General features: G+C 42.1%; 2 protein-coding genes across 7 annotated transcripts in view; one reads left to right on the forward strand and one right to left on the reverse strand.

Annotated features, from left to right (window-relative positions):
• The window catches only part of TCEA1 (transcription elongation factor A1), a 32,214-nt gene extending 19,407 nt beyond the window's left edge, over nucleotides 1-12,807 (forward strand). For 2 of the 3 annotated variants that reach the window (XM_022556796.3, XM_089899163.1), the window contains 6 exons: nucleotides 1,122-1,267; nucleotides 2,403-2,459; nucleotides 4,124-4,278; nucleotides 6,884-7,030; nucleotides 9,502-9,573; nucleotides 11,259-12,807. In XM_022556796.3, coding sequence (XP_022412504.1) covers nucleotides 1,122-1,267; nucleotides 2,403-2,459; nucleotides 4,124-4,278; nucleotides 6,884-7,030; nucleotides 9,502-9,573; nucleotides 11,259-11,267 — 586 coding nt within the window. In that variant the 3' untranslated portion in view covers nucleotides 11,268-12,807. Of the gene's footprint in view, nucleotides 1-1,121; nucleotides 1,268-2,402; nucleotides 2,460-4,120; nucleotides 4,279-6,883; nucleotides 7,031-9,501; nucleotides 9,574-11,258 lie in introns of all 3 variants that reach the window. The other variant, XM_089899162.1, reaches the window with a different exon arrangement.
• RGS20 (regulator of G protein signaling 20) overlaps nucleotides 12,372-25,499 on the reverse strand; it is an 88,859-nt gene continuing 75,731 nt past the window's right edge. For all 4 annotated transcript variants that reach the window (XM_022556798.3, XM_089899164.1, XM_022556797.3 and 1 more), the window contains one exon: nucleotides 12,372-20,202. In XM_022556798.3, the coding sequence (XP_022412506.1) occupies nucleotides 20,014-20,202 (189 nt within the window). In that variant the 3' untranslated portion in view covers nucleotides 12,372-20,013. The remainder of the gene's footprint in view (nucleotides 20,203-25,499) is intronic.

Genomic DNA, 25,499 nt, shown 5'->3' on the forward strand with positions numbered 1-25,499 from the left:
CCTTGGTGTAAGGATTTAAGGAGAAAGTGGTGCGGTTAGCTGCTTAGAATGTCAGAAGTGGCGCCAGAGGTGGTGACGTGAGGGGAGAGAAGGCCCATCGTCCTCCTGGCAGCTCCCAGGGGTGAGCGAGGCGTTGGGCCACGGGCACAGAGTGAACTCGTCCTTGAAGGAGCCGAGAGTGGCGTTTGTAAACCGGGCGTGCTCATTGGTGTGCGCTGAAAGCTGGGTGCTGTGCCCCGGGGCACAGAGAGGAGTGAACTGAGTGAATGCTCACCTTTGCCCGTGAGAAGCTCGGGCTGGTGGCGGGAGACACAGACCTGTGTGTAGACGGCACTCTGGGAGACGGGCCGCAGGACTCTGAAGGCCTGCAGAGTGGCCGCCCTGCCCGCGTGGGCTGTCTGCGAGTGCGGCCACTCACATCTGTGGGGTGGAGGGCTGGCTTCATCTGGAAAGGTTTGTGGCAGAAATCTGCACTGGGATAAAGTTAGCTGAAACCAGTCAGCAAGGTATTTTGCTAAGAATCTAATGTAAGAAGTTAATCAGAAGTAGTGGAAATGATTAGGTTGACTGGAAAAATTGCTCAACTGTCCTGATTGAATTGATGTTTCTGGGGAGAAATTAAGAGACATTGTTGCATTTTCACAACTGCTTCTCACTACACGTGGTTTTTATCCTGAAGTGGGTGTTGTATGTGTAAACCTCCCTGGTTGTCTAGTTGCAACAGGGTTTTTCAAGCATTTTCCCCTCTGTTTTTGGTCGAGAGCGGTCATATTTTCTGGTGCCATCCCCTTACCCCTGTTATAACCAAGATCCTTGCTTTGCAGTTGTTGTATTGAGCTGTAATGTGTATTTTCTGTATGAAAAATATTGTTTAATGTTTAAAAAGATGATCAAGGTTAAAAAAATAAAAGACATGAGATTTGTGTCATCTTTACTAAAATTTTAACTTCTTTTTAATCTATATGCAGGCAATTTTTTTTTCATGTAAGTCACTGAAATACAGTTTCATATATTTATGCCCCCAATTTTTGTTTTTAGAGAGTGATAGTAACGATGTTCACTTTAAGAGAGTTTTCCTGACTTCTTTTTGGTGTGTGTGTGTGCGTGTACGTGTACTTCAGTAGCTCCAGTGGCAACGTAAGCAGCAGAAAGGATGAGACAAATGCCCGAGACACTTACGTTTCATCTTTTCCTCGGGCACCAAGCACTTCTGATTCTGTGCGGTTAAAGTGTAGGGAGATGCTCGCTGCGGCTCTCCGAACGGGAGGTGAGTTTCGCGTACGTCTCGTGAGTTTCGGTGGTCAGTCATTTGACCGCTGCCACTGCCGCCCTGTCCACCTCCTTGTTTCTGTCCTCCCGGTGGGATCCTGATGATAGCTGCTCGCCAATGCCCAGCTCAGGGAGGGCTTGCTGTGATGGGAGTTACTGATGGCAGAGAGGAGGGTGCAAACTGGGCCTCTGCTTATTACTGTGTATTTCTGAGAAATAGGTTCCTTCTAATATGTGGCTGTTTCCCCTGCTTTGTAGTAATTTAAGCTTTTCTTCGCAATCTTTTTTCTCCTCACGTTTAATCTGCAAACTAAGTACTCTACTCTCAAGATTGGGAGTTAACAATACTGTATTTGGGTCCCATTGTTAAATGTTAGTATGACATATAGTAAGTTTTATATTCATAATTTCATTTCCTACTTCTTTTAAAGTGGAAAAGAGATCTTGTTGTATATGGGAGCTTTAATTTAACTTGGAGGTACTCATTTTTATGTAAAATTTTGCTTTTAAAAGTTTCATGTATAGAAATATTTACCCTCCTATACAAATTCATCCCTTCTCTTTTCTATTGTACTGAACCACAGTTAGTATGACCTAGTTTTCTCCTTATTCTGCCCTTTCTACTCTGATTCCTTTACTGTCTCTTTATATATTTTTTCTTTTTCTTCCTAGTTTCTTTTTATTTCCTTCTATCCCTTTGAATATTTGCATAGGAGTCTTCTGATTTTGTCCATATATGTGACTGGCAGATGAAATGAATGGTTTCTTGGCATTGAAGCCTGAGTCACAGGAGACAAGACAGTTCTTTATAACTTTCTCTACTCTCTGCTGGAGCAACGAGAATTTATGGAGTTGTGAAGTGAGGAGTTGCCTGCTGGATGCATTACTTCCCCACTCCTGAGGGATAAGGAGTCATCCATGCAGGAGCCCTTTGGACATTAGGTGAATCCAGAGGAGGAGCATAGTGGGTAGGAGAGAAACAAGACTCTAATGAAACTAAACTGAAAGGATTCTTTGTACAGGGCAAGTGGGGTTGAAGAAATAGGAATACAGTTTAACTGACCCTGTATTGAAATTTTCTTTTAATGTGTTATAATCACTTTTTCATGACAATTCTCTGTGCCTGTGTTTAGATGACTACATCGCTATTGGAGCTGATGAGGAAGAATTAGGATCTCAAATCGAGGAAGATATCCTTTGCGTGTATATTCATAATTGTTTTAAGAAATCCGCTAGATTATTTTTTCTTCCTGTAAAGAATTCAAAGTTTTATTCTTCAGTTTCTATCTTGATTGTTTTGATGGGAAAGGGGAGGGCTATCCATGTCATTTTATTATTATTGTTTTCCTGTCATTCAAAAGTAAAACACACAGTACTGATAGTATTTTTATTTTTCTGCCTTGCAAATTGAGAACGTAGCATCTCAATTGAAGTGCAGAAGGGCATGGAAAACACACATGCTAGTAAATGGGAAGTAGGGTTTCATCTTTGGGGGTACTCAGCAAAGCGTATACAATCCCCTGAGCTCATTATCCTGGACAGGAGTGTGTTCACGCTGGGGGCCTTGGGAAGGGCTCTGGGAGAGGGAGGGGTCTTACACGTGGGTCCAGAGAACAGGGAACATCTAGGTGACAGTGTGACTGCGGGACTGTCCTGGTTGAGGAAATGGCCTTGTTAGAAAGGGAGCTGCTCTGGAGCTGGGCCCCTGCTGTTGCCTGTTCTCTTGAGAAAGCCACCTGCTAAACTAGCTTCTTGCTGAGCCAAGGAGGAAATGATCCCTCAGGGCTACTGTGAAATATTTTCTCTCAGAAGGCCCTCCAGGGTGCTGTGTAGCCTTTTTTGTTTGTTTGTTTTTGATTTGATTTTATTTTTTAAATAAATTTATTTATTTGTTTTTATTTTTGGCTGTGTTGGGTCTTCGTTGCGGTGCACAGGCTTCTCATTGCGGTGGCTTCTCTTGGTGCAGAGCACGGGCTCTAGGTGCCATGGGCTTCAGTAGTTGTGGCTCACGGGCGTAGTTGTGGCTCACGGGCGTAGTTGCTCCGTGACATGTGGGATCTTCCCGGGCCAGGGATCGAATCTGTGTCCCCTGACTTGGCAGGCGGATTCTTAACCACTGTGCTGCCAGGGAAGCCCTTATTTATTTATTTTTGACTGCGTTGGGTCTTCATTGCTGCGCGTGGGCTTTCTCTAGTTGCGGCGAGCGGGGGCTACTCTTCGTTGCAGTGTGCGGGCTTCTCATTGCGGTGGCTTCTCTTGTTGCAGAGCACGGGCTCTAGGCGCGCAGGCTTCAGTAGTTGTGGCACACGGGCTCAGTAGTTGTGGCTCGCGGGCTCTAGAGTGCAGGTGCAGTAGTTGTGGCTCACGGGCTTAGTTGCTTCACGGCATGTGGGATCGTCCTGGGCCAGGGATCGAACCCATGTCCCCTGACTTGGCAGGCAGATTCTTAACCACTGTGCCAACCGGGGAAGTCCCTGTGTAGTCTTCTTGAGACTTTTAGGATCCTTGGTAGAATGCAGATTTGGGCAAGGGAAAGCATGTGTAAGTTCAAGCTCTTAATTCTCAAGTTTTCTCACTCAGATTGCATATCTGAGTTACATTCTGAAACCCTTTTACTTTGTGTCTTGCTTGGCATTAAACATTGAGAAAGTATTGCTCATTCATGGCATAAAAGTATGATCACTATTTTTTGCCAGTTACAGATCAAGAAATCAGGCAGAAACAGTGCCTTATTGTTAACTTAATCTAAATTGGAAACACTGCTTAGAAATTTCAGGAATTCTCATTGGGGCAGAATAGGAAAAAGTTATCTTACCTTTATAACTTAACCTTTTTTTCCTTAATGGCCTAGTACCTATCTATCAAGAAATAAGGAATACGGACATGAAATACAAAAATAGAGTACGAAGTAGGATATCAAATCTTAAGGATGCTAAGAATCCAAATTTAAGGAAAAATGTGCTGTGTGGGAATATTCCTCCTGACTTATTTGCTAGAATGACGGCAGAGGTGAGTATATTTGTACATTTCTATGACAGTATTCCATGATATCAAGTGTAAAGTCTATTTAAATCATAAAGTACTGTATAAATACTACATATTAATAAATTGTTATTAGCTATTCTAATATACTTATATATACAGTATACCAGACAAATACTTAAGGTGATTGAATCTGTTGGCCTCAGTATTTTGTTCCTTTCACAACTGTGCCGTGATCTTTGGGTGAATTGCCTTAATAAATTATTGTCTAAAAACAAAAGTGTTTTTTACTTATTGTAGATCCATTTAGAATCAAAGGGTCAAATCTCTAATTGCAAACAGACTTTGTAACCTCTAAGCTCTTCTCATGGTTAAATACTATAAAGTTGGTTATATCTTATTGACTATTCCTTATATTTATTTAGAAAATGGTGGAGAAAATGGAATTCATTGTCTGCTATTTATAGATGTAGCCGTTCATAGATAATAGCTGCAGTGTGTCTGCAGTCTCACTACCTGACTAAGCATCAGACAGTGAATTTGTCTTTCTACATAGCTAATAAAAATTGTCATATTTTTAAAATTCATTTTTTAAAACCTCATTAAAATAATTTAAAACTGTCACAAAGTAGAGAACAAAGTATAATGAAATCCTATATATCCATCACCTAAGGTTCAAGTATTTTCAATAACTAGTCACCTTCTTCATCTATCCCTTTATTTGTTTTCTTTCTTTTCCCCTGAATTATTATTATCACTATTATTTTTTTAGAAATGACACCCAGGATTTATTGATTTATTTTTAATAAATTTATTTATTTTTGGCTATGTTGGGTCTTCGTTTCTGCGCAGGCTTTCTCTAGTTGGGGAGAGCAGGGGCTACTCTTCATTGCGGTGCACGGGCTTCTCATTGTTGTGGCTTCTCTTGCTGCAGAGCACGGGCTCTAGGCACGCGGGCTTCAGTAGTTGCGGCACACGGGCTCAGTAGTTGTGGCTCATGGGCTCTAGAGTACAGGCTCAGTAGTTGTGGCGCATGGGCTTAGTTGCTCCACGGCATGTGGGATCTTCCTGGACCAGGGCTCGAACCCGTGTCCCCTGCTTTGGCAGGTGGATTCTCAACCACTGCGCCATCAGGGAAGCCCTCCCCTGAATTATTTTCAAGCAAATTCCAGACATTATATCCTTTTACCTTTCTGTCCTTGAGAGATATCTTTAAAAATATGATACTTCTCTTATGTAACTACATTGTCATCATGACATGTAACAAATCTAATGATAATTCCTTGGTTATATCTAATATCTAGTTCATGTTCATATTATGTTCGATTGTTCATTTATTTTGTATCAGGATCCAAAGTCTAGATGTTACCTTAAGTTTGGTCTCTTAAGATTTTGTGTGTACATATTTAATTCTAAAGCATTTTCTTCTCCTGCCCCCTGTTTTTCATAACATTAACCTGTTGAAGAGACCAGTTTTTCTGTTGTATATCTCACAGTATGAATTGCCTGTTTCTTCCTCATGATGTTATTTAACTTTTCTGTCCCCTTCATTTTCTATGAACTGGAAGCTAGTTCTATAGGCTTGGTTACATGCAGGTTTAACTTTTCCTACATAAATATTTCATCAGTGGTCCTTCTTATTTCATATTGCATCACATCAGGAGACACATGTCTTGTTGCTCTACTCTTAGGGTGCAGAAATTGATCAGGGGTTTGTGTACTGACAGTCTGATCCCTCCGTTGTAAAGTTCTCCATCAGCCTTTCATCTATGTGTTCATCCACTGAATTGGTGATTTCATTAGGAGTTGCAAAATAGAGATTTCTAAAATTGTGTCATTCCTTTCACATTTATTAGCTAGATTTCTTTGATAAGCACTTTCCCTGAGTTGAAGGCTCTTGGTTACACTGTTGGTTAGAACAGGAAAGGCAGGGTGAATGTGTAATTCTTTCCTTTTGGTTAACAGTTGTCAGAAGGAGGAGTTGGCGCCCTACTAACTGCCAGTGGAGGCTTTTGTTGCCATTCTTGCAAACGTTTGTGCTCTCTTTTTTTAAGTGTCGTCACGGACTTGTGACTTCTTATTTATCCAGTGGGGATTGGTCTTTTCCGTAATTCATATTGTTGGCTGAAGAAATCATCCTCTCTGGCCAGTGGGAGCTCCTGCATGTAGCTCCTCTGTCCGTGTGACTCACTCAAAGTAGTCAGGTAGTTTCCGTGCTTTCTGGCACAAGATGACTCTGACTTATCTTGTGCTTTTCTTGACTCAGAACTGGAACGAGACATTCCTCCAGAGGCCTCTGGTTCCTTTGTCGGTAGTGGGGGGGTGGTGGGTGCAATAGTAGAGACCATAGTCTGGATACTAGAGGTGCTCATTGCTACAGGCTTACATTGTTTATAAGCCTTTGAGCAGTAATTAAATCCAGTTTTCACATGCAGACTTATAAGTATTTGAAAAAATTTTAAGAGTAAGCAAACTCTTATGAGTTCTTTGAGGAAAAATATTAATTTTTCACTTTTAAGACTTTAAAATTTGATTTTGATCTTGTTAGTATTAAACTAAGGGAGTGTAAAAAGCATTCCGCATATGTATAGAAGATTCCCATAACTGAGTGGTATTGCCACCTTCCGAACAGGAGATGGCCAGCGATGAGCTCAAAGAGATGCGGAAAAACTTGACCAAAGAAGCCATCAGAGAGCATCAGATGGCCAAGACAGGTGGGACCCAGACGGACTTGTTCACATGTGGCAAATGCAAGAAGAAGAACTGCACTTACACACAGGTTTGTGATTGTTTATAGATTCTTATTTTCATACTAGGAATGCTTGCAACTCCTATTTCAAAACAAGTAGTAAAGATAATTACCAGTGTTTTGATATTTTTTGAGAGGAGATATCTCTTAAGTATAACAGTGCATTCTTAATACTAGCAGATTCCAGTTAATTGAAAATAAGTTGAAATAGTTACACTTCCATAGGAATTGTTACTGTGAAAGCTGTACAAACCGAAATTGATTAAATATTATAGAATTTAATAAAATGGACATGTTTTTTCTCTAAGAGCTAAAAAGCAGTGGATTACTGGTTAGTGTATAAACAGGCTACAGTTCTTTTTATTTGGCAGGATCGTGTAGTTTAGGGAAAGTTCTTTGCTCTCCCTCACTCGGAGCCTGGGTACTTTTAGCTTAACTGGTTTCCAGATATTTATTCCTTTTTTGCAACATATTGATGGCTTTTATCTTCATTTATCACATCATATATGATGTGACTGATTTTCCTTTTTGTTCTTGAACCGCTGAAAAGAGCTATGTTATAGTTGTTTTGATTGTATGTGCATATGTGAAAAAACTTTTTCTCACTGTCATTAATTTCATTTGCTAAATAGGCTGTGCTGTGTCTGTAATCTGCTAAATTCAAAATTTTCCCTTTAAAGAACAACTAATTGTTTCTGGTTACTAGAGAGACTTAGGGGATTGCATTTTTTGATTGACAGAAAATTAAGCACTTTATAAAAAATAATGTTTAGTTTATTTGTTATTCTGTAAGTATACCTACTTATAGAAAATTTTGAAAATACAGAAAAGTATGAACAAGAAATTTAAAATCACTCATTAATCTGCCGTCCAGAGAGGGCAATGATCCATATTTTGGTGCTTGTAGTATTTTGTGGATTTTTTAAAAACCTAGTTGCAGCTAAATACTGTAAACTGTTTTATATACTTTTCCTCACTTTGTGTAAGCATTTTCCTTTGTTTTTTTAAACCTTTATAAACATCTTAATAGCTGTATAATATTCCATCAGATGGGTAGACTCTAACTTATCTCATTATTTCCCTGTTGGATGCTCAGGTTGTTTCCAGTGTTTGTGTTATTATACAATTATACTCTTCAAACATCCTTGTACACAGATCTCCCCTCCCAACTTTATTGAAAAATAATTGACAAATATAATTGTATTTATTTAAAGTGTACAATATGATGCTTTGATATACGCATACGTCATGGAATGCTTACCAAGATCAAGATAATTAACACATCCATCACCTCACATTTTCTTTCTTTCTTTTTTTTTTTTTTGGTGAGAATGCTTAAGATCTATGCTAACAAAATAGTCCCCATGCTGTATGTTAGATCCTCAGAACTTATTCTTCTTATAACTGAAAGTTTATACCCTTTGATCTACACCTTCCCATGTCCTCCCATCTATTCTGTTTCTGTGAATTCAGCTTTTTTTTTTAAGATGCCACATATAAGTGATGTCATACAGTATTTGTCTCTCTGTTTGGCATATTTCATTTAACATAATGCCTTCCAGGTTTATCCATGTTGTCTCAAATGGCAGGATTTCCTTCTTTTTTATGGCTGAATAATATTCCATCGTGAATTTATGCCATTTTTTCTTTATCCGTTTATCTGTTGAAGGACGTTTAGGTTGTTTCCATGTCTTGGCTATTGTGAATAATTCTGCAGAGAACATGGGTGTAGATAATCTCTTTGATATACTGATTTCATTTCCTTCAGCTGTGTACCAAGATGCAGAATTGCTGGATCGTATGGTAGCTCTGTTTTTAATTTTTTGAGCAACCTCCACACCATTTTCCACAGCGGCCACGCCAACTTACATTCTCACCAGCAATGCACAAGGGTTCCCTTTTCTCCACACCCATGACAACTTGCTTTTTCTTGTCTTTTTGATCATAGCCATTCTAACAGATGTGAGGTGATATTTTCTTGTGGTTTTAATTTGCATTTCCCCAATGATTAGTGATGTTGAGCTGCACACAGATCTTTATTTGTGTTTCTAATTACCATCTTATGATAGATCAGATATCAAGTTCCTAGGTCACAGAAGATGGGTATTTAAGGCTCTTGTTGCTGCTTGACTTAGAAAGGTTGGTGGCAGTTTATATTTGTCATAATGAAATATTTTTGTAATTTTTACATCCTTGCTAATTTGTAAGAGAAAATTGATATGTCTTTTAATTAACATTTCTGTGCTTCTTAGTTATGATGAAAAATTTTCATATTAGCCATTTATCAGTAGTATAATGTGTGACTTTAGATGAACAGATAAAAGATGAAAAGACAAGGACTTAGAAAAATGAAGTTTGGAAACGTGTGTTTGTTTGACATTATTTCGCTTATCTGAGCTTGTTTCGAGCTCTTATACATTTTACTGTGGTACCGTTCTTAATTAGGTTGGACTTTTTGTAGTATTGTGAAAAGTAGTATTTTTCACCCAACTTTGCTGCAGGTCCAAACGCGGAGTGCTGATGAACCGATGACAACGTTTGTTGTCTGCAACGAGTGTGGAAACCGGTGGAAGGTACATGCCTCCTGGGGTTCCCGTCTCACCTGTTTACATGGGGTGGTTCTCCATGGGCTGGTCTCTTCGGGTCTGCTTCGGGGGCTGCCTGGATGCCCCGGCGTGTGCACGTGCTCACACTGCCCAGTGCTGGGCAAGGCCGTGGCTGGCGTCTGTCGTGGAACGTACTGTTTGCCGTCCTACTAGAAATAAAGAGGTTGACTTAGTTTGCCAACCTTCATGTCGTCTTGCTGCAGAAATGACAGGATTGAATCTTAACTGTGCATTACAGCGTCACAGTCCTGTATCTACTGTATCCAGTCAGCTGCTTCCACTCTTGTTCTTCCGGAAAACCCGCACAAGTGTATGGCTTGTCTTTATAGACTTTGGTTCTGGAAAAACTACTCTGCCTTGTTGAAATCCAGCCCGATGGTTTTAGTGTTTATTTTAGGAAATCCAGATGAGCACCGCCGTGGTTTCGTAGGCTTTCCACTAAGCCTTCCTTTGTACGGCCTGTGTTCTCTTGAATTAGCCCCGCACAGGCAAGTTAGGTTATTTGAATGATTCATTCTTGAGTGATTTTTGTGAGCCACAGAAATATAATTTAAAATTGAGAGAAGAATTACACATCATACCTGAGACAGAGGTGGGGATACTAGGAGTGTGGGACTCGGGGGGCTCACACGGTAGGAAGATATTCCCTGGAGCCAAACAGGCTTTGAACTGCTTTGCCACTTAGTGTTACCGAACCGTGATGTTCTCATGACCCACGTTACAGGGTGTGGTGAGTGGTAGAAACAATATATTTAAAGTGCCTGGTCATTGTTGGTGCACCAAAAATGCTGGCTGTTTTTATTACCTTTTGTGAAATTTGTGTAAGATTCTTTTCTTTTTTAAGTTATACTTACATTAGACTTTTTAGTCTAATGCTTATTTTGAATTATTCATATAGTTTAAAGCATTTTCTGAAAATCAGAAGTGAATTAAAAGGCAGACAATGGGAGAATATCCTTCACGAGTATAGTGTGAGACTTTGGCTCTTGGCACTCTCTCTGGGCTTGAGGACAGTACACATTTTATTACAAAGATTCGTTCTGGGCCGGGAGATTAATGGTATTGAGAGTGTCTTCATGGCTTGAAACAGTGTCTCCCTTCCTGAGTTTGCAGGTTTTTTAATTGGTCTGAGAGAGGGATGTTCATTTTTCTCAGTCCTGTTGGGCAAATCTGGCTTTTCCAGAGGGCTCTTGGATTTGTTTACATGATGCCTCGTGATGATAAAGATGATGATGATGATCATGACTGGGTATATTGCAGTTTGTATTGAATACAGGCGATTGGCTGCTTGAGTGCTGACATAGTTCTGTTGGACTTAAGAAAAGTCAATTTAATGTAGAAAGCTGATGCCTACGGTGGCTTACTCTAGAAGTTCAAATTTGGAATTAATTTTTTTAACCTGAAATTAAGGAGAGAGGTACTTAAGAAAATATTTTATACTGTTTCTTTATTTATGTATTCCTAGTAATTCTAAGTTGGAAGAGCCAAACACTTAATATAGGTGACTATTCATGTCTGGAAAACACAGCATCTTTTTTAGAAACGCCTCTTTCTTTAGCAATTTAAGGTGTATGCTGTGTTAAATGTGGGAAGGGATACACCCCATTGTCTGTATTTAAAGGTCTCACAAAATATTTCTTCTTTTTTGACAGTTCTGTTGAGTTGGAAGAATTGGCAAAACACCTGGACCATTAAGAAAATGGATTTTGTAATTAGCTTTAAGACTAGGCCAACCAACTAGTTTTCCTGCAAATCAGATTTTTAAAGTAACATATATCCCTTGGGTTAGTCTCTGTTTTTGACATAGGATCCCTTCCTTAAATGCCTTCTGTAGTTTCAGAGCAGTAAGGAGACCACATGATAATTGTATGGTATCTGTTTCAAAACTTTTTTTTTTCATTTTTATAAGTAAGTTGATATGAAACTTTTGGCAGTTTATTTTTACCTTTTTTTTTTCCTTCTTAAAGGAAAATGTACCTTAACTTTTTTACAATCTGAAACATACACAGTAAAAATGTTATTCTTCTCAGTTAATACACAAATGGAAATTACATTTTTTTCCTATATTGGCATGTACCTGCAAATATTAAAAGAGGAGAAGAGGTAATGTAATTATAAGTTTATCAAACATGGTGTGTATTCAGATAATACTTGACCAGCTTATCTAAATTGTACATAATATTTCAACTAGCGTATGAAATTGATTTTAATTATTATGTTCACAAGTCTGGGATAATTAGTTATTATTTTGCATTTGTAACTAACTGTGATCCTCATTTCTTGTAATTTCTTGTACATGTTTATTACTTGTTCGTAATAGATTTTACTTTTGGAAACATGACTTGACTTTGTTGAAATCAGTTTGGTTTGTTGTTTATTTACCTGTTTGACTTTGTAGTGTATTTTACTTTTGCAGAACATTGTTGTAGTCTAGTAGGCTTTTCCTAAATCCCAGCTCAGGCAAAGAATGAACACTTTTGACTGTTTTTTCATTTTGTAGGAAGACATACTGGGAAGAAAACATTAGCATTTTAGGATAGTGTTGTTCTTATAAACAGTTCATGACTTAACTTTGATTTGGAAATCTGTGCTGACTGAGGACTTTAAGGTTTATATAAGTCATTAACGCTGTGGCCTTTCCGTATGGAGACTAATGGAGCACATTTCTGTCCTGACTCTCTTTCTGTCGCACAAGAATGAGGTTGTGGAACAGACTAATACGTGGGCTGTAACGCAGCTCATTTGCAGGAAGGACCTTACAGTTAAGTGTGTGCCATCTGTTTTGTTAGGAATAAGAAAAAATGATTTTCAGACTTGATCTAGCACATCTTAAGGCCACTGTTACAAAGTCCACATTTCATTGTGCTCCGTCTGCGCTCTCAAACCTCTGTAGAGAGGTCTGAGTACCTGCTTTGCACTCCCCTTCGCTCCCTCTTCTCCACTGCTTACTGCAGGTCAGTTTGATGTAATAGAGAAAACAACATCTAAAAGTCCATGTTCAGACCCCACATAGAGGACTTGGCCCAGTGGTACCATCCCACCTCTACTTCGTCAGGTCACAGAGTAACCTTTTATCATTTGAAAAATAACGTGCATTTTTGAAAGAATGAATTTAATAAGAATAAAATTAAAATAGTCCCACTTTTAAATTAAGTGATCCATTTTTAAATTTGTTAATTAAATAAAGTTTCTTGTTATTAATCATGTATCACATTTTGTTATTTTTATTTAGATATTGATGCTTGCTTTACTTTTTGTTTAAAAAGTTCTACTTTCCCAACTATTAAGGTGATTTTAAAGTCCAGTTTTCATTAAGTGATGGCTGCCTGGTTGTAAGTATTAAGGGACTAGTATTGAGCAGTAGTATAGAGCACGTTTGTCTTCTTTCCTGGACCCCTGGTGAGGGATGCAGGCTGGTTCTGAGCAGAGCACGTGAGTGCATCCCTTGTGTGCACTTAACGTAATATGAGAGACCAAATAGTGAACCTTATATTGGAAAATGCCAGCCAGTTATAAAGTAACTGGAAGTGAATGTTCTCAAGGGTAATATTTGCTAGTGTCTATTTCCAGGACAGAGTCACTGTGTTAAATGAACACATACAGGAAGTCAGTTAGAAAGGTGTAGTGGCAGTTAGCGAAGCACTGTCCCAGGAAAGCAGAAAATGGCCACCTTGGTTTTCCTGCTCACCTGAGGGTGATGAGCGTTGGTATGAACATTGAGAAGCCATGGCGGGAGTTCTGAAATGCTTACATACACGCAGACGTCAGATCTGTGTATGCCTCACAGATGGAAGAATGTTTAAAGTATTAACAAGACTAGACTTTGACAGTGATTGTCTACAGGTCAGAGTGAAATTCGGGGATTTGAGTTGAATTATCAAAATAAAAACTAGAGTTAAAGTGATGAAATTTAAGGAGTTTTCATCAACAGTTCCTCTTTCCTGCCCCTGGCGGGCCCCGCCTCCACCCCATTTAGCTGGAGCAAATTAGCCATTTGAGAATTGAATATCCCACTGGGAAATGTAATGTGAATAGTCACTGACATAAAATCCACATATTTCTGTAAGCTTCAAAAATAAGCAGAGTGTCAATACCAGCATTGAAGGTGCTGTTACCTCACAGTGAGTAGGACAGAGTTACTGCCTCATGAGTTCCTAGGTAGTAATGGAAGAATTAGGCTGAAGGAAGCTGAAGTGAAATCAGTCCAGAGCAGTAGACAAGTGTGCTTGGAAGTCTCCCCATGTGGCTGTGCTGTGGCCAATAGCTGTAACTTAGGGAAGGTGGAGTCCATACGTTTTTATGGGAAACTTGTTCACTGCTGTATTTAGCCCCTAGAAGAATGGGTGTCACATAGGAGGTGCGTGTGAAGTAGTTTTTCTTGGTTGTGTTTGTGTTACATTTCTTGACTGTGTGGGAGCTGGGACCTGAAGACTTCCACGATTGAGGACCTGCGGGAGGAGGGTAGGTAAATAGTGTTGGCGATGTTTTAGACTCCAGCTCCAGAGGAAGAAGTAACAAGCTCGAGTCTCGGGAGGTTTCTTTTGGTACTGAAGTTCTGCAAAGTGATGCGACAGTTTTATTATTAATTAAAAAATGTTCGGATCGGACCTGTGTACTCTGGTACTTGTTCATCCAGGTGGGGGATGGAAAATGAAAGCACAGGTGACTGCTTCCAATGACTTGTTCTGCTTCCTCTCCCCAGTGCTGTAAAAAGACAGCTAATTATGATTATTTTTTCTTTAATGGCCCTGACTGCAGAGAGGAACAACATTTCATGTGTGATGTGCCCTACAGTCCGGTTAAATTAGCCCAAGTGTTTTCATAATTGGAAGGCTGAGCTGCTTTGACATAAAAAGGCTTTTTCACTCTTATATGTAGTTTACAGTGTGTATCCAAGTTATTTTTGTAATAATGCCATTGGAAAGTATAGCTGATAATAAAAAGGCAAAATTGTGAGAATACTGGCAAGGGAGGGGCATAACTGTATCTTTCGATTTTTTGGCACTAGCTCCCAGACATCTTTTCTGATTCATTTAGGGGACACCTTGCCTCCATGTGACCCTGGTGGGTCTGTCATTCAGTGTCCCACCCCACCCCATGCTCCTTCCCTGGGGTTACTTTATGAAAGATGGGAGAAGCAGTGTTTCTCCTGGACGAGCTAAGCCAGCAGGAGCTGCCCCTGGGGCTCCCTGTACCATTTTACCAACAGTGTGCAGAGACCCTGTGTGTGTGATGAGCCTGGGGGAGGCTGAAATGAGGAGAAGGTCTGGGTCCAGCCACGTGGGTGTTGGAACTACCCTGGACTTCTTGCTAATGAAAGCCAGTCAGTTTCCTTTGTATTTAAATTAGATTTAGATTTCTATAACAAGCAACGGAAAAAAGATGGTTTCATCCTAAATTGTTTTGGATGAATATTTAAGTAAATGTATGATTCTAAATGAAAGTACTGATTGATAGCAGAACATCAAAACCTATGGGAACACTACTAAGATTTCCAGTTAACTGCAGAAGCATTTTTGATCCCCAAGGAGCATTAAAGTCACAGGTCAGTATCAGGCTGATTTATCTCGGGATTGTTTCACTGATGGGTCCATCCCTGCCCCCTTAATAATTGCAGCCTTCATCCTTTTTTTTTTTTGCGGTACACGGGCCTCTCACTGTTGTGGCCTCTCCCCTTGCGGAGCACAGGCTCCGGACGCGCAGGCTCAGCGGCCATGGCTCACGGACCCAGCCGCTCCGCGGCATGTGGGATCTTCCCGGACTGGGGCATGAACCTGCATCCCCTGCATTGGCAGGTGGACTCTCAACCACTGCGCCACCAGGGAAGCCCCCTCTTTTTAAATTCATATTTAAAAACATATCCATAAGATCAAATGCTCATTAATCCTCTCCCCATTAAAAACTTTAAAAATTGAGGTACACAGTTGACCCTTGAACAACACGGGTTTCAACTGCCTGGGTCCACTTATTTGTGGATTTTTTGATACGTACTGTGGTGCCATAGGACCCACGGTTGGTTAAATCCACAGATGCAGCACCTAGGATATGAGGGCCAACTTTTTAACCTGGTGGAGGGTTGGCTCCCCTAACCCCCCATGTAGTTCAAGGGTCAGCTGTAATTGACATATAACACTATTAGTTTTAGGTGTACAACATAATGATTTGACCTATGTGTATACTGCAAGGTGATTGTCACAATATATCCATCACCACATCTAGTTTACGATTTTTTAATTAATTAACTTAATTTGGTTGTGCTGGGTCAGTTGCAGCAGGCGGGCTCCTTAGTTGCGGCATGCATGTGGGATCTAGTTCCCTGAGCAGGGATGGAACCCGGGGCCCCTGCATGGGGAGCGTGGAGTCCTAACCACTGCGCCACCAGCGAAGTCTAGTTTACAATTTTTTTTCTTGTGATGAGAACTTTTAAGATCTGCTCCCTTAGCAGCTTTCAAATATACAGTACAGTATTTTTTAAAATAGATCTCTATTGGAGTATAATTGCTTCACAATACTGTGTTAGTTTCTGTTGCACAACAAAGCGATACAGTATGTTATCTATAGTCACCATACTTTTAATTTAAAAAACTTTTTGTGTTTTTTAAGTAGATAATTATTTTTTTATTCAGACTTCCCATTCTGAGGCTAATCAAGTTTTAACTGCTAGTTTTCTTATAGTTAATATTTTGATTATTTGCCTTTCCAGAATGTTCCACTGGGACAGTTAATTCAGGTGGATGGATTATAATGTCAAGGCCACAATTTCATCCCCTGTGAGATTAAGTTGGCATTACTCAGGAAAAACCCTGTTTGATGACTGCTGTACTTTAGATGATTCAAAATTGAAATTTTTTGATTACACATGTCAGGAAAGCGTAATGGTTTAGCTCCAAATTTGGTAACTAACAGACAAAAAAAAAAACCTGACTGACTTGTGTAAGACAGTATCATCTTTATATATGAAGAATGATTTTTTTTAATATGTTTATTTTGTCATGTTCAATGAGAAAAACTGGCCGCCTGGGCCTTTGTGAGTTCTAAAAACAGAGAGGCCTGCTGGACGGCTGCTCAAATACCAGCCCGGGAGACTGGCTGGATTACCTTTATCTTCTATGTCAAAGTCGTGAACTAGAGAAAATGATCTCCCTGGCTCTGTAGTTTCTCTGTTACGTCGGCGTGTGTGTACATGCTCATACCGGGCTATCTAGTCCTCTTTTCCTTGGAAATGGGCCCTGCATAGCGGTTAAGAGCGTGGGCTTCTGGTCTGCTCAGGTTCAAACCCAGCTGCCATGTACCAGCTGTGAGACTGACCAAGTACTTCACCCCTCTCCCTGCTCATCTATAAAGATGAGCATCCTACCGTAGAGGGTTGTAAGGACTAAACGGTAATTTACAGCAATAAGACTTTGGAACAGTATCCAGTTCCACTGGTGAGAAGACTCTTGGGGGATGGCCATTATTAACGTTATAACTGGACACATTTTACATACCCTACAGTTTGCTGTTTTAGCTTAGAACACTTGCTGCCAGTGCATGGAGGTGTATGCCAGTCCCCTTCACCGTAGGGCAAGCAGTCTGCGGGTATATACCATTCCCTTGAAAACCTGTTCCCCTGTGGGTAGATTGTGATGTTTTGTCGGGTGGATTCAGCTAGTTGACATGTGCATGCAGAATGATATTGCCAGATTGCTTTCCAAAAAGTCAGACTAGTTCACCCACCTGCCAACAGCACAGGAATGCCCATTTCCTGACACCTTGCTAATGCTGGATGTGAGCTATCCTTGTGACTTTCGCAAACCTAGGGGGAAACGGTAACCACTGCCATCTCGTTGTTCTGAGTTCACATGATTTATCATTTTGTGTATGTTGTGTTCATATTTTCTTATTTTCTGGCCAGTTGATTTTTTCCATTAATGGTTTATATTGTGGTTTTCCTTTTCTGTCTATAGAGTTGTCTAATTTGTAGACACTCCTAATACATTCTGCATAGTAATCTTGAGTGTGTCTTATAGCATAATATTTGTGTTTGCATTCTTTTATGTTTTTATGTTGTACAGAATTTAAATTTTTACATAATCCAATCTCAGTGTTTCTTTTATGGTTTCTAGATTTTACGTTTTGCTTAGATGCTTCCATCTGAAGTTACAAAAATGTTGCCTACATTTTCTTCCAATATTCTTATAATATTCTTCTAGACCTTTAAACCATTTGGAATTTATATTTGTTTATATATACATTTTTTCCAAATGGAGTGCCATCCATCCCAACAAGATCAGCCTGTCAGATTTTACATAAAATTGTTTTAAACCTTGGAGTTGCATTGAAGTGGAGTCCAAAGAAGCTTCCAGTGTGGAAAGAAGTCAAGGGGGATGGAATCTAAGAGCTGAGTCTAGGCAGCACCCACTCCGGGGGCTGCTGCGTCCCCAGAGGCACCCCCCGGCCCTCCCTGCGCCGGTATAGGGACGATGAGCTCCTCGAACTGTCCTTCGGGAGCGCTGGCTTCTCTGTCCACCTGGCAGGGATGTGCACTCAGCCCTGCTCAGGCTGTAACCCTCCCGCCAGTCCCTGTGTTGACAAACCCCTGTCAATACTCCAGCCTAAAGCCTAGGCCCCCGGCTCCAGCTTCTCTTCCACGTTTTGCATCTCCACTCACCTCCTACTTGGCAGGCCGGAACTGGACCATTTGGGGTTTGCTCCAAGTATCAACGCCTTCCCTACACCTCCGCCCCCCCACACACACTCTTGTTCTGTAGGTTGTAGCTCTGGTGTCACCTCCGCCCCCAAAGCTTCCCGTAGCCTCCAGGGCGTCGAGAGCTCAGCTGTTCTCTGGATCGGTACTCCCCACTGCTGTCGCCACTGTCCCACACGTCTGTCATCCTTACTTGGATGTAAGCAGCTGGAGGGCAGCATTGATGCCTTGATCCCAGTGACCTCCTCTTTGTCTAAGGAAGAAATGGGGCCTTAGAACATGGGAGTCAGAATTCAGATGCAAACTCTGATACAGAGGATGGATAAACAGCAGGGTCTTGGTGCACGGCACAGGGAATTCTGTTCAGTATCTTGGGATAAACCGTAATGGAAAAGAATAGGAAAAAGAATCTATATACGTGTAACTGAATCACTTTGCTGTACAGCAGAGATTAACCCAACATTGTAAATCAACTCTACTTCAATAAAATTAGAAAAAAACCAGAAGTACATGAGGCGTTGATGCCTTGAAAAGGAGGAAAGAGCACCTTCTCTGGGACTGGGCTGTGAAAGTGGGCATAGACCTTGATCCACGTGGATTTATAGGTCACGTGAGAAGGTGCAGGGTTAGCGGCACGATTTTCACAGGAAAGGGGGAGGTGAGGTGTTTTGCTGAGAAAGAGGATGAGGGCTTAGGGTTGAAGAGCATATGAAGGAATCATCAGGCTGAAGGGCCAGGGAGGGAGGTGACCAGGAGGAGGGCCATCCCATTAGGGCCTCGCGTAAATCACGTTCCAACCCACTACTCAAACTCCTCCGGGTTCTGGATGCCTTTCTTTCCCACTCATCCTAGTGATGGGTTTCTTCGGGATGGTTTAGGCCTACAAACCCATACTTTTACTGTGAGCTATGAAGTTATCCTATTCACCTGTGATAAAAATAGTGGGATCGAGAAAGAAAATCCTAGTCTGGGGGCTAGAACAGAATCTTGCATGTGTCCCCACTTACTTAATCTTATATTTCCCAAATAGTGACATGTGAAAAAAAGATTGAGATAAAACTCTTGTGCTTTATTTTTTTAGAGTGAAAATGCCCATATTTCTTTCAATAGTAAAAATGGAGATATGCTTATTTGAACGTTTTGTGATGAACACCACCTACGTGAAAATTCATTCTTCAGGTTGGCAGATTCTGGTAATAAAGGTAACTTTTCAACAAAAGCATTTTCTAGGCAGTACTTCTCTTATCAAACATTTGAGGCTGATCCACTTCAGAGCCCAGGTCTTTACATTAACCATGTAAGATACACACGCACATAATATGCATCTACATACATGTATCCTAAGATAAAGTAGAATACCAGTTTTACAGGTAGCGGTCACATCTTTAAAAAAGGGGAATTTGGGTCCTGTTCCCATGGATGTACACGCTGCAGGCAGTGTGGTGTCTTCTTGTGTATCCTTTGTCACTGAGAAAGTGCTGCTGTCATTGTAAGTGTAAATATACTACCTTTCTACACAGCCATACCCCATTTTTCCCAAAAGTATCACAAAAGGTGGCCGCAATTTACTTGGTGAATATACAGCCTTCTGCAGAAGGAAGAGTCTGTTATTAAAATAACCCGAGTATGACCCAGCAGAAGACACTACTGCCTCTAAATTCCCTGTCCTACACGGAGTCCACGAGTTCTTTGTTTTATTAATAATAAATATTTTGAACATCCTAGGCTTCCACTGCTTTCTCAGATAAGGAGCGAAGCAGGTCTTTGTAGAGAGCAGAGTTCATGAACCGGGGGTACGAGTCCCTGTGCATCAAGGTGTAGATCTGCAGCTGGGCGTCATCGAAGATGTGAGGGGACGGCTCGGCCATGCTTCTGTTGATGGTCTCCCTCACGCGGGAGTCCAGGCTGACCTGCCAGCGGGGACACATGGGGCTGTGTCAGACAAGGGCCTCTTTGGACATACACCCCAACTCCCATACCTTGTTTGGTTTTTTAAAAATCCCAGACCCAACAAGGTCATCCCCAAACCTAAGCTGTTGAAAGAGGAACTGAACACAATGAACAGTGGTCCCAAACTTCAGAGGCATCAGAAGCCCCCCCAGAGATTCTGACCCAGTGGATCTGGGGGCGGCTGACAGTTTGTATTTCTCATGAGTTCTCTCGGTGATGCCGGCGGGGATCGCACTGCTTTAGAAAACCACAACGCTGCTCTACTTCTTTAAAATGAGGCGACTGTGGCCGCAAGGAAGAAAGGTAGCACACATTGACTTACCCCTGGCGAATTGCCTAAGAACACTCGGGCTAAAACCTGGAGCTCCAGGCTGGGGTCAGGCAGAAGTGACCCGAAGCACCGTGGAAGGGTCAGTGCCACGGGCTTGGGCTTAACTCCCGGCTCTGTCGCTGTTTGGCTGTGGGACCTCAGGCAAAGTGAACTGTGCCCTGAAGAACTGCTCCCTAGGGACCTACCCGGCGGTCCAGTGGTTAAGACTCCACTCCGAGCTCCCAGCGCAGGGGGCGTGGGTTCGAGCCTTGGTCGGGGAACTAAGATCCCGCATGCCGCGGGGTGCGGCAAAAAACCCCAAACAACCTGCTCCATAAAGTAGGGGTGACGAAGGTGGTAGCTGGTCAGGGCTTAATGAGAATGAATTCAAAGTATGGGGAGTCCACGACGTCCCGGGAGATGCTGCCTGCTTGCACTCCGATGTCTGCTCGTCCTGGACAAAGCGCATCCCAGACCAGAGCGGCCCGCGGGAGCCAGACAGCCGAGAACAGGACAGGGGCTCACACGCCTTCCCTGCTGCGTGAGGAACCTCGGCTGGACCGTCTCTGCACCAGGGGGCAGGACAGATACGCAACGCATGTGCTGTTTAATATAAAACTGAAAGTGTGCTTATCCAAGTCACTGAGCATGGGCTTCAGTGATCTGTCTTTCCAGATGCATCTATCCACCTCCTCCTGGGAAGGCTGGGGGCGCTTATCCCCCGCAAGTCAGGGTCCTGCTCACCCTTTTCCTCCCTCTGGCTCTGTAATGGGCACAAAGCCCTGCTGACGCCGCCTCTTTGACGCGGCTCGAATCCGGCCACCTCCCCCCGCCTCTCTGCCGTGACCCTCGTGGAGGTCAGCCACCACCTCGACGGCATTTGTTCACCAGCCTCCTGACTGGCCTTGGGCCTCTCCGCACCACCCCCGGACCCAGCACTCGGCCTCGGACCTTGTGCTGGTGTCGGTGGGCTCAGGATCAAGCGCAGAGCTTGCAAGTTCCAAGTTTAAACTTAGGAGGCCCTTTATGACCTGCTCCCACTGGCTCCCCGGCTCCGCCTCACTTTTCCACTCAAGAATTCAAGGAACTTGGCATTCGCCTGGGATTTAAAGGAAGAAGGAGTGAGAACTAGCTTGTCTTTGTTCTAGGAGGCTGTCTAAGGGAACTGTCTAGAATGGCCTGACTACGTGTACTTCTGTGTCAGGTCTTGGTTTCCACGTCGCTCCCCGGTCCTGGGAAGCCTCCCAGCCACCCTGAGCTGATCCCCACGGCTGCCCTCACCACCAGGCCATGCCCTCCTAGAAGCTTTCGGAGTGTGAGGGCCCAGGTCTTAGGAGCTCAGCTCCTGCCAGAGGGGGGACTCGACACTCATTGTGGGCTGAGAGGAGAAAGCCTCCTGCTTGTTCTTGTTAGAAAATTCCTTTGCACAGCAAAGGAAACCATAAACAAGACCAAAAGACAACCCTCAGAACGGGAGAAAATATTTGCAAATGAAGTAACTGACAAAGGATTAATCTCCAAAATTTACAAGCAGCTCATGCAGCTCAATAACAAAAAAACAAACAACCCAATCCAAAAATGGGCCGAAGACCTAAATAGACATTTCTCCAAAGAAGATATACAGATGCCAACAAACACATGAAAGAATGCTCAACATCATTAATCATTAGAGAAATGCAAATCAAAACTACAATGAGATATCATCTCACACCAGTCAGAATGGCCATCATCAAAAAATCTAGAAACAATAAATGCTGGCAAGGGGGTGGAGAACAGGGAACCCTCTTGCACTGTTGGTGGGAATATGAATTGGTACAGCCACTATGGAGAACAGTATGGAGGTTCCTTAAAAAACTACAAAGAGAACTACCATATGACCCAGCAATTCCACTACTGGGCATATACCCTGAGAAAACCATAATTCAAAAAGAGTCATGTACCAAAATGTTCATTGCAGCTCTGTTTACAATAGCCCAGAGATGGAAACAACCTAAGTGTCCATCATCGGATGAATGGATAAAGAAGATGTGGCACATACATACAATGGAATATTACTTGGCCACAAAAAGAAACAAAATTGAGCTATTTGTAATGACGTGGATGGAGCTAGTGTCTGTCATACAGAGTGAAGTAAGACAGAAAGAGAAAGACAAATACCGTATGCTAACACATATATATGGAATTTAAGGGGAAAAAAATGTCATGAAGAACCTAGGGGTAAGACAGGAATAAAGACACAGACCTACGAGAGAATGGACTTGAGGACACGGGGAGGGGGAAGGGTAAGCTGTGACAAAGCGAGAGAGTGGCATGGACATATATACACTACCAAACGTAAAATAGATAGGTAGTGGGAAGCAGCTGCATAGCACAGGGAGAGCAGCTCAGTGCTTTGTGACCACCTAGAGGGAGGGGATAGGGAGGGTGGGAGGGAGGGAAGAGATATGGGAACATATGTATATGTATAACTGATTCACTTTGTTATAAAGCAGAAACTAACACACCATTGTAAAGCAATTATACTCCAATAAAGATGTGAAAAAAAAAACCCAAAACACTAGTGCTTAGGAAATCTAATGGAGGCAGAAGCAGTAAAGGGTACTTTTATGGGAAAAACATCACAGTTTTCTGTAGAACACACAGATGTTGACTGCTTAGAAAGTCAAGGAGGAATGTTTTTGTTCTGAAGATATAAACCCTCTTCTAAATTGAGCTGTTATTGGAAGTTAGAAATTTTTTGTTGCTGTTGTATTGCTTTGTGTTTTCATGATTATTCTGCTTGCATCTCCCTCGTTAAACCTTTGATTTGGGGATGAGTACCATTACTGGAAATGAGTTTACAGAATTATTCTCAAAAACAGAAGGAAATGGTTCTCACCTAAATGTTAAGAAATAATCTCTATAGTGGTGTACTAACAGAATTACGATTCAGGGGTAATAATTCTATGAAATGTAATTAAACACACCATATATATTTCTTTCTTTTACATTTCCATTGTTACTTTTTAAAAGTACAATTATAATTCAAGTTCTTTGTAACAAGTGAAATTTTAAAAATCTAAATAAAAGAAAAAAAAAGAAAATTAGACTAAGCGTGGGACTTCCTGGGTGGTCCAATGGTTAAGACTTCTCCTTCCAAAGCAGGGGGTGCGGGTTTGATCCCTGCTTGGGGAGGTAAGATCCCACATGCCTTGCAGCCAAAAAAACCAAAACATAAAACAGAAGCAGTATTGTAACAAATTCAATAAAGACTTTAAAAATGGTCCACATCAAAAAAAAGTCTTTAAAAAAAAAAGAAAGAAAATTAGACTAAGCGTTACTGCAGAAAACATCAAAAAATATTCTAGGGGACTCCCCTGGTGGTGCAGTGGTTAAGAATCCACCTGCCAATGCAGGGGACGTGGGTTCGAGCCCTGGTCCGGGAAGATCCCACATGCCGCGGAGCAACTAAGCCCGTGCGCTACAACTACTGAGCCTGCGCTCTAGAGCCCGCAAGCCACAACTACTGAGCCTGCGCTCTAGAGCCCACGAGCCACAACGACTGAGCCTGCGCTCTAGAGCCTGCGAGCCACAACTACTGAGCCTGCGAGCCACAACTACTGAGCCTGAACGCCTAGAGCCCGTGCTCCTCAACAAGAGAAACCACCGCAATGAGAAGCGCACGCACCGCAATGAAGAGTAGCCCCCCGCTCACCACAACTAGAGAAAGCCTGTGCGCAGGAACAAAGACCCAGTGCAGCCAAAAATAAATAAAAAAATACATTCTAGTTCACAAACAGTTAAGGCGCAAATGGAACTGTTTCATTCTCTACAACCTCCATCTGAAGACTGTCCCTCAAGTGCTGGTGGGGACAGGGTCTGCTTAGGATGGGAAATGGACACAGGGTTGCTGAGGGTTGTCACCCGGGGTGAGCCCGCTCTGCCCGGCGTGGGCAGGACTTCACATCGTCCCCTTGTCACTCTTCCCAAATGTTCAGGCAAGTGTGGACCTCCCCTTCCTACACAGGAAGGAACCGAGGTGCAGAGAGGCTCAGAAACACACCCGAGGTCATGCAGCTATTAAATGAGAGAACTGGGGCTCAAACCCCAGTGCATCTGACCCCAAGGTCTATGCTCTTAAACTTTTCAAGCTTTTACATTTCAAGTAATAGATGCTTATATTTGGGAGGAAAGGGTCGTCTTTTTTTTTTTTTTTTTTTTTGGGTCGTCTTTTTATATCATCTTTGCTTTACAAATTTGCCAAGTTTTCTGGTTGTATAATGCTTTGAAAGACAGTGATGAAAAACCTTGCCTTAAAAAATAAAAAGGAAAGTCATGACAAAATAAAAATATGTCGAAGCCATACGTTAAAGGACAAAAATTCTCTTGCTTTTTGTTAACCCCAAATTGAAAACTTTCTGAACTTCGTATCCGTACATCTGTCAATGGAATATCTCCAAGTTACTGCAAACTTAAGGAAGCGAAATTGAGTCCCACTGTCTTTCTCCCAAGCATGGTCCCCACCCTGTCTGCCTAAACCAGACGTGCAGTCATTCCAGACTCAGATCAAAGCCATCCTCTCTGGCTTCTCTTCAGCTGGCCTGGTTGGACCATCGTCATGTCTGGGTTGGAATTCGTCCTCTAAGTGGCCTCTGCCTCTGGTCTTCTTTTCGTAATCTATCATGTGGTCTTCAAAAATCCAAGTTTGGTGATATTACCAGGCTAAAATCCAAGCTCTTCCCGGATAAACCTCAGCTCAGCCTGGTCCGCAAACCTCTCCGTGCTCTCGGATGGACCATCCTCTTTTCCTAAACGTTCCTCCTGCTGTTGGCCACCGGCCCCAGTTGTTTGGTAAGCACTGTACCCTTCAGCCACCCACCTTCTGACGCTTTCACTGTTCCTGTGACCCCATGCTCTTATCCCTGGACCATCTAGTCCTGTCCCGTGGGATGCCTTCAGCCCACTGCG

Source organism: Delphinapterus leucas, chromosome 17 (genome assembly GCF_059928025.1).
Source record: "Delphinapterus leucas isolate spDelLeu-1000000601 "Yukka" chromosome 17, BTC_Dleu_Yukka2, whole genome shotgun sequence".
Classification (NCBI taxonomy): domain Eukaryota; kingdom Metazoa; phylum Chordata; class Mammalia; order Artiodactyla; family Monodontidae; genus Delphinapterus; species Delphinapterus leucas.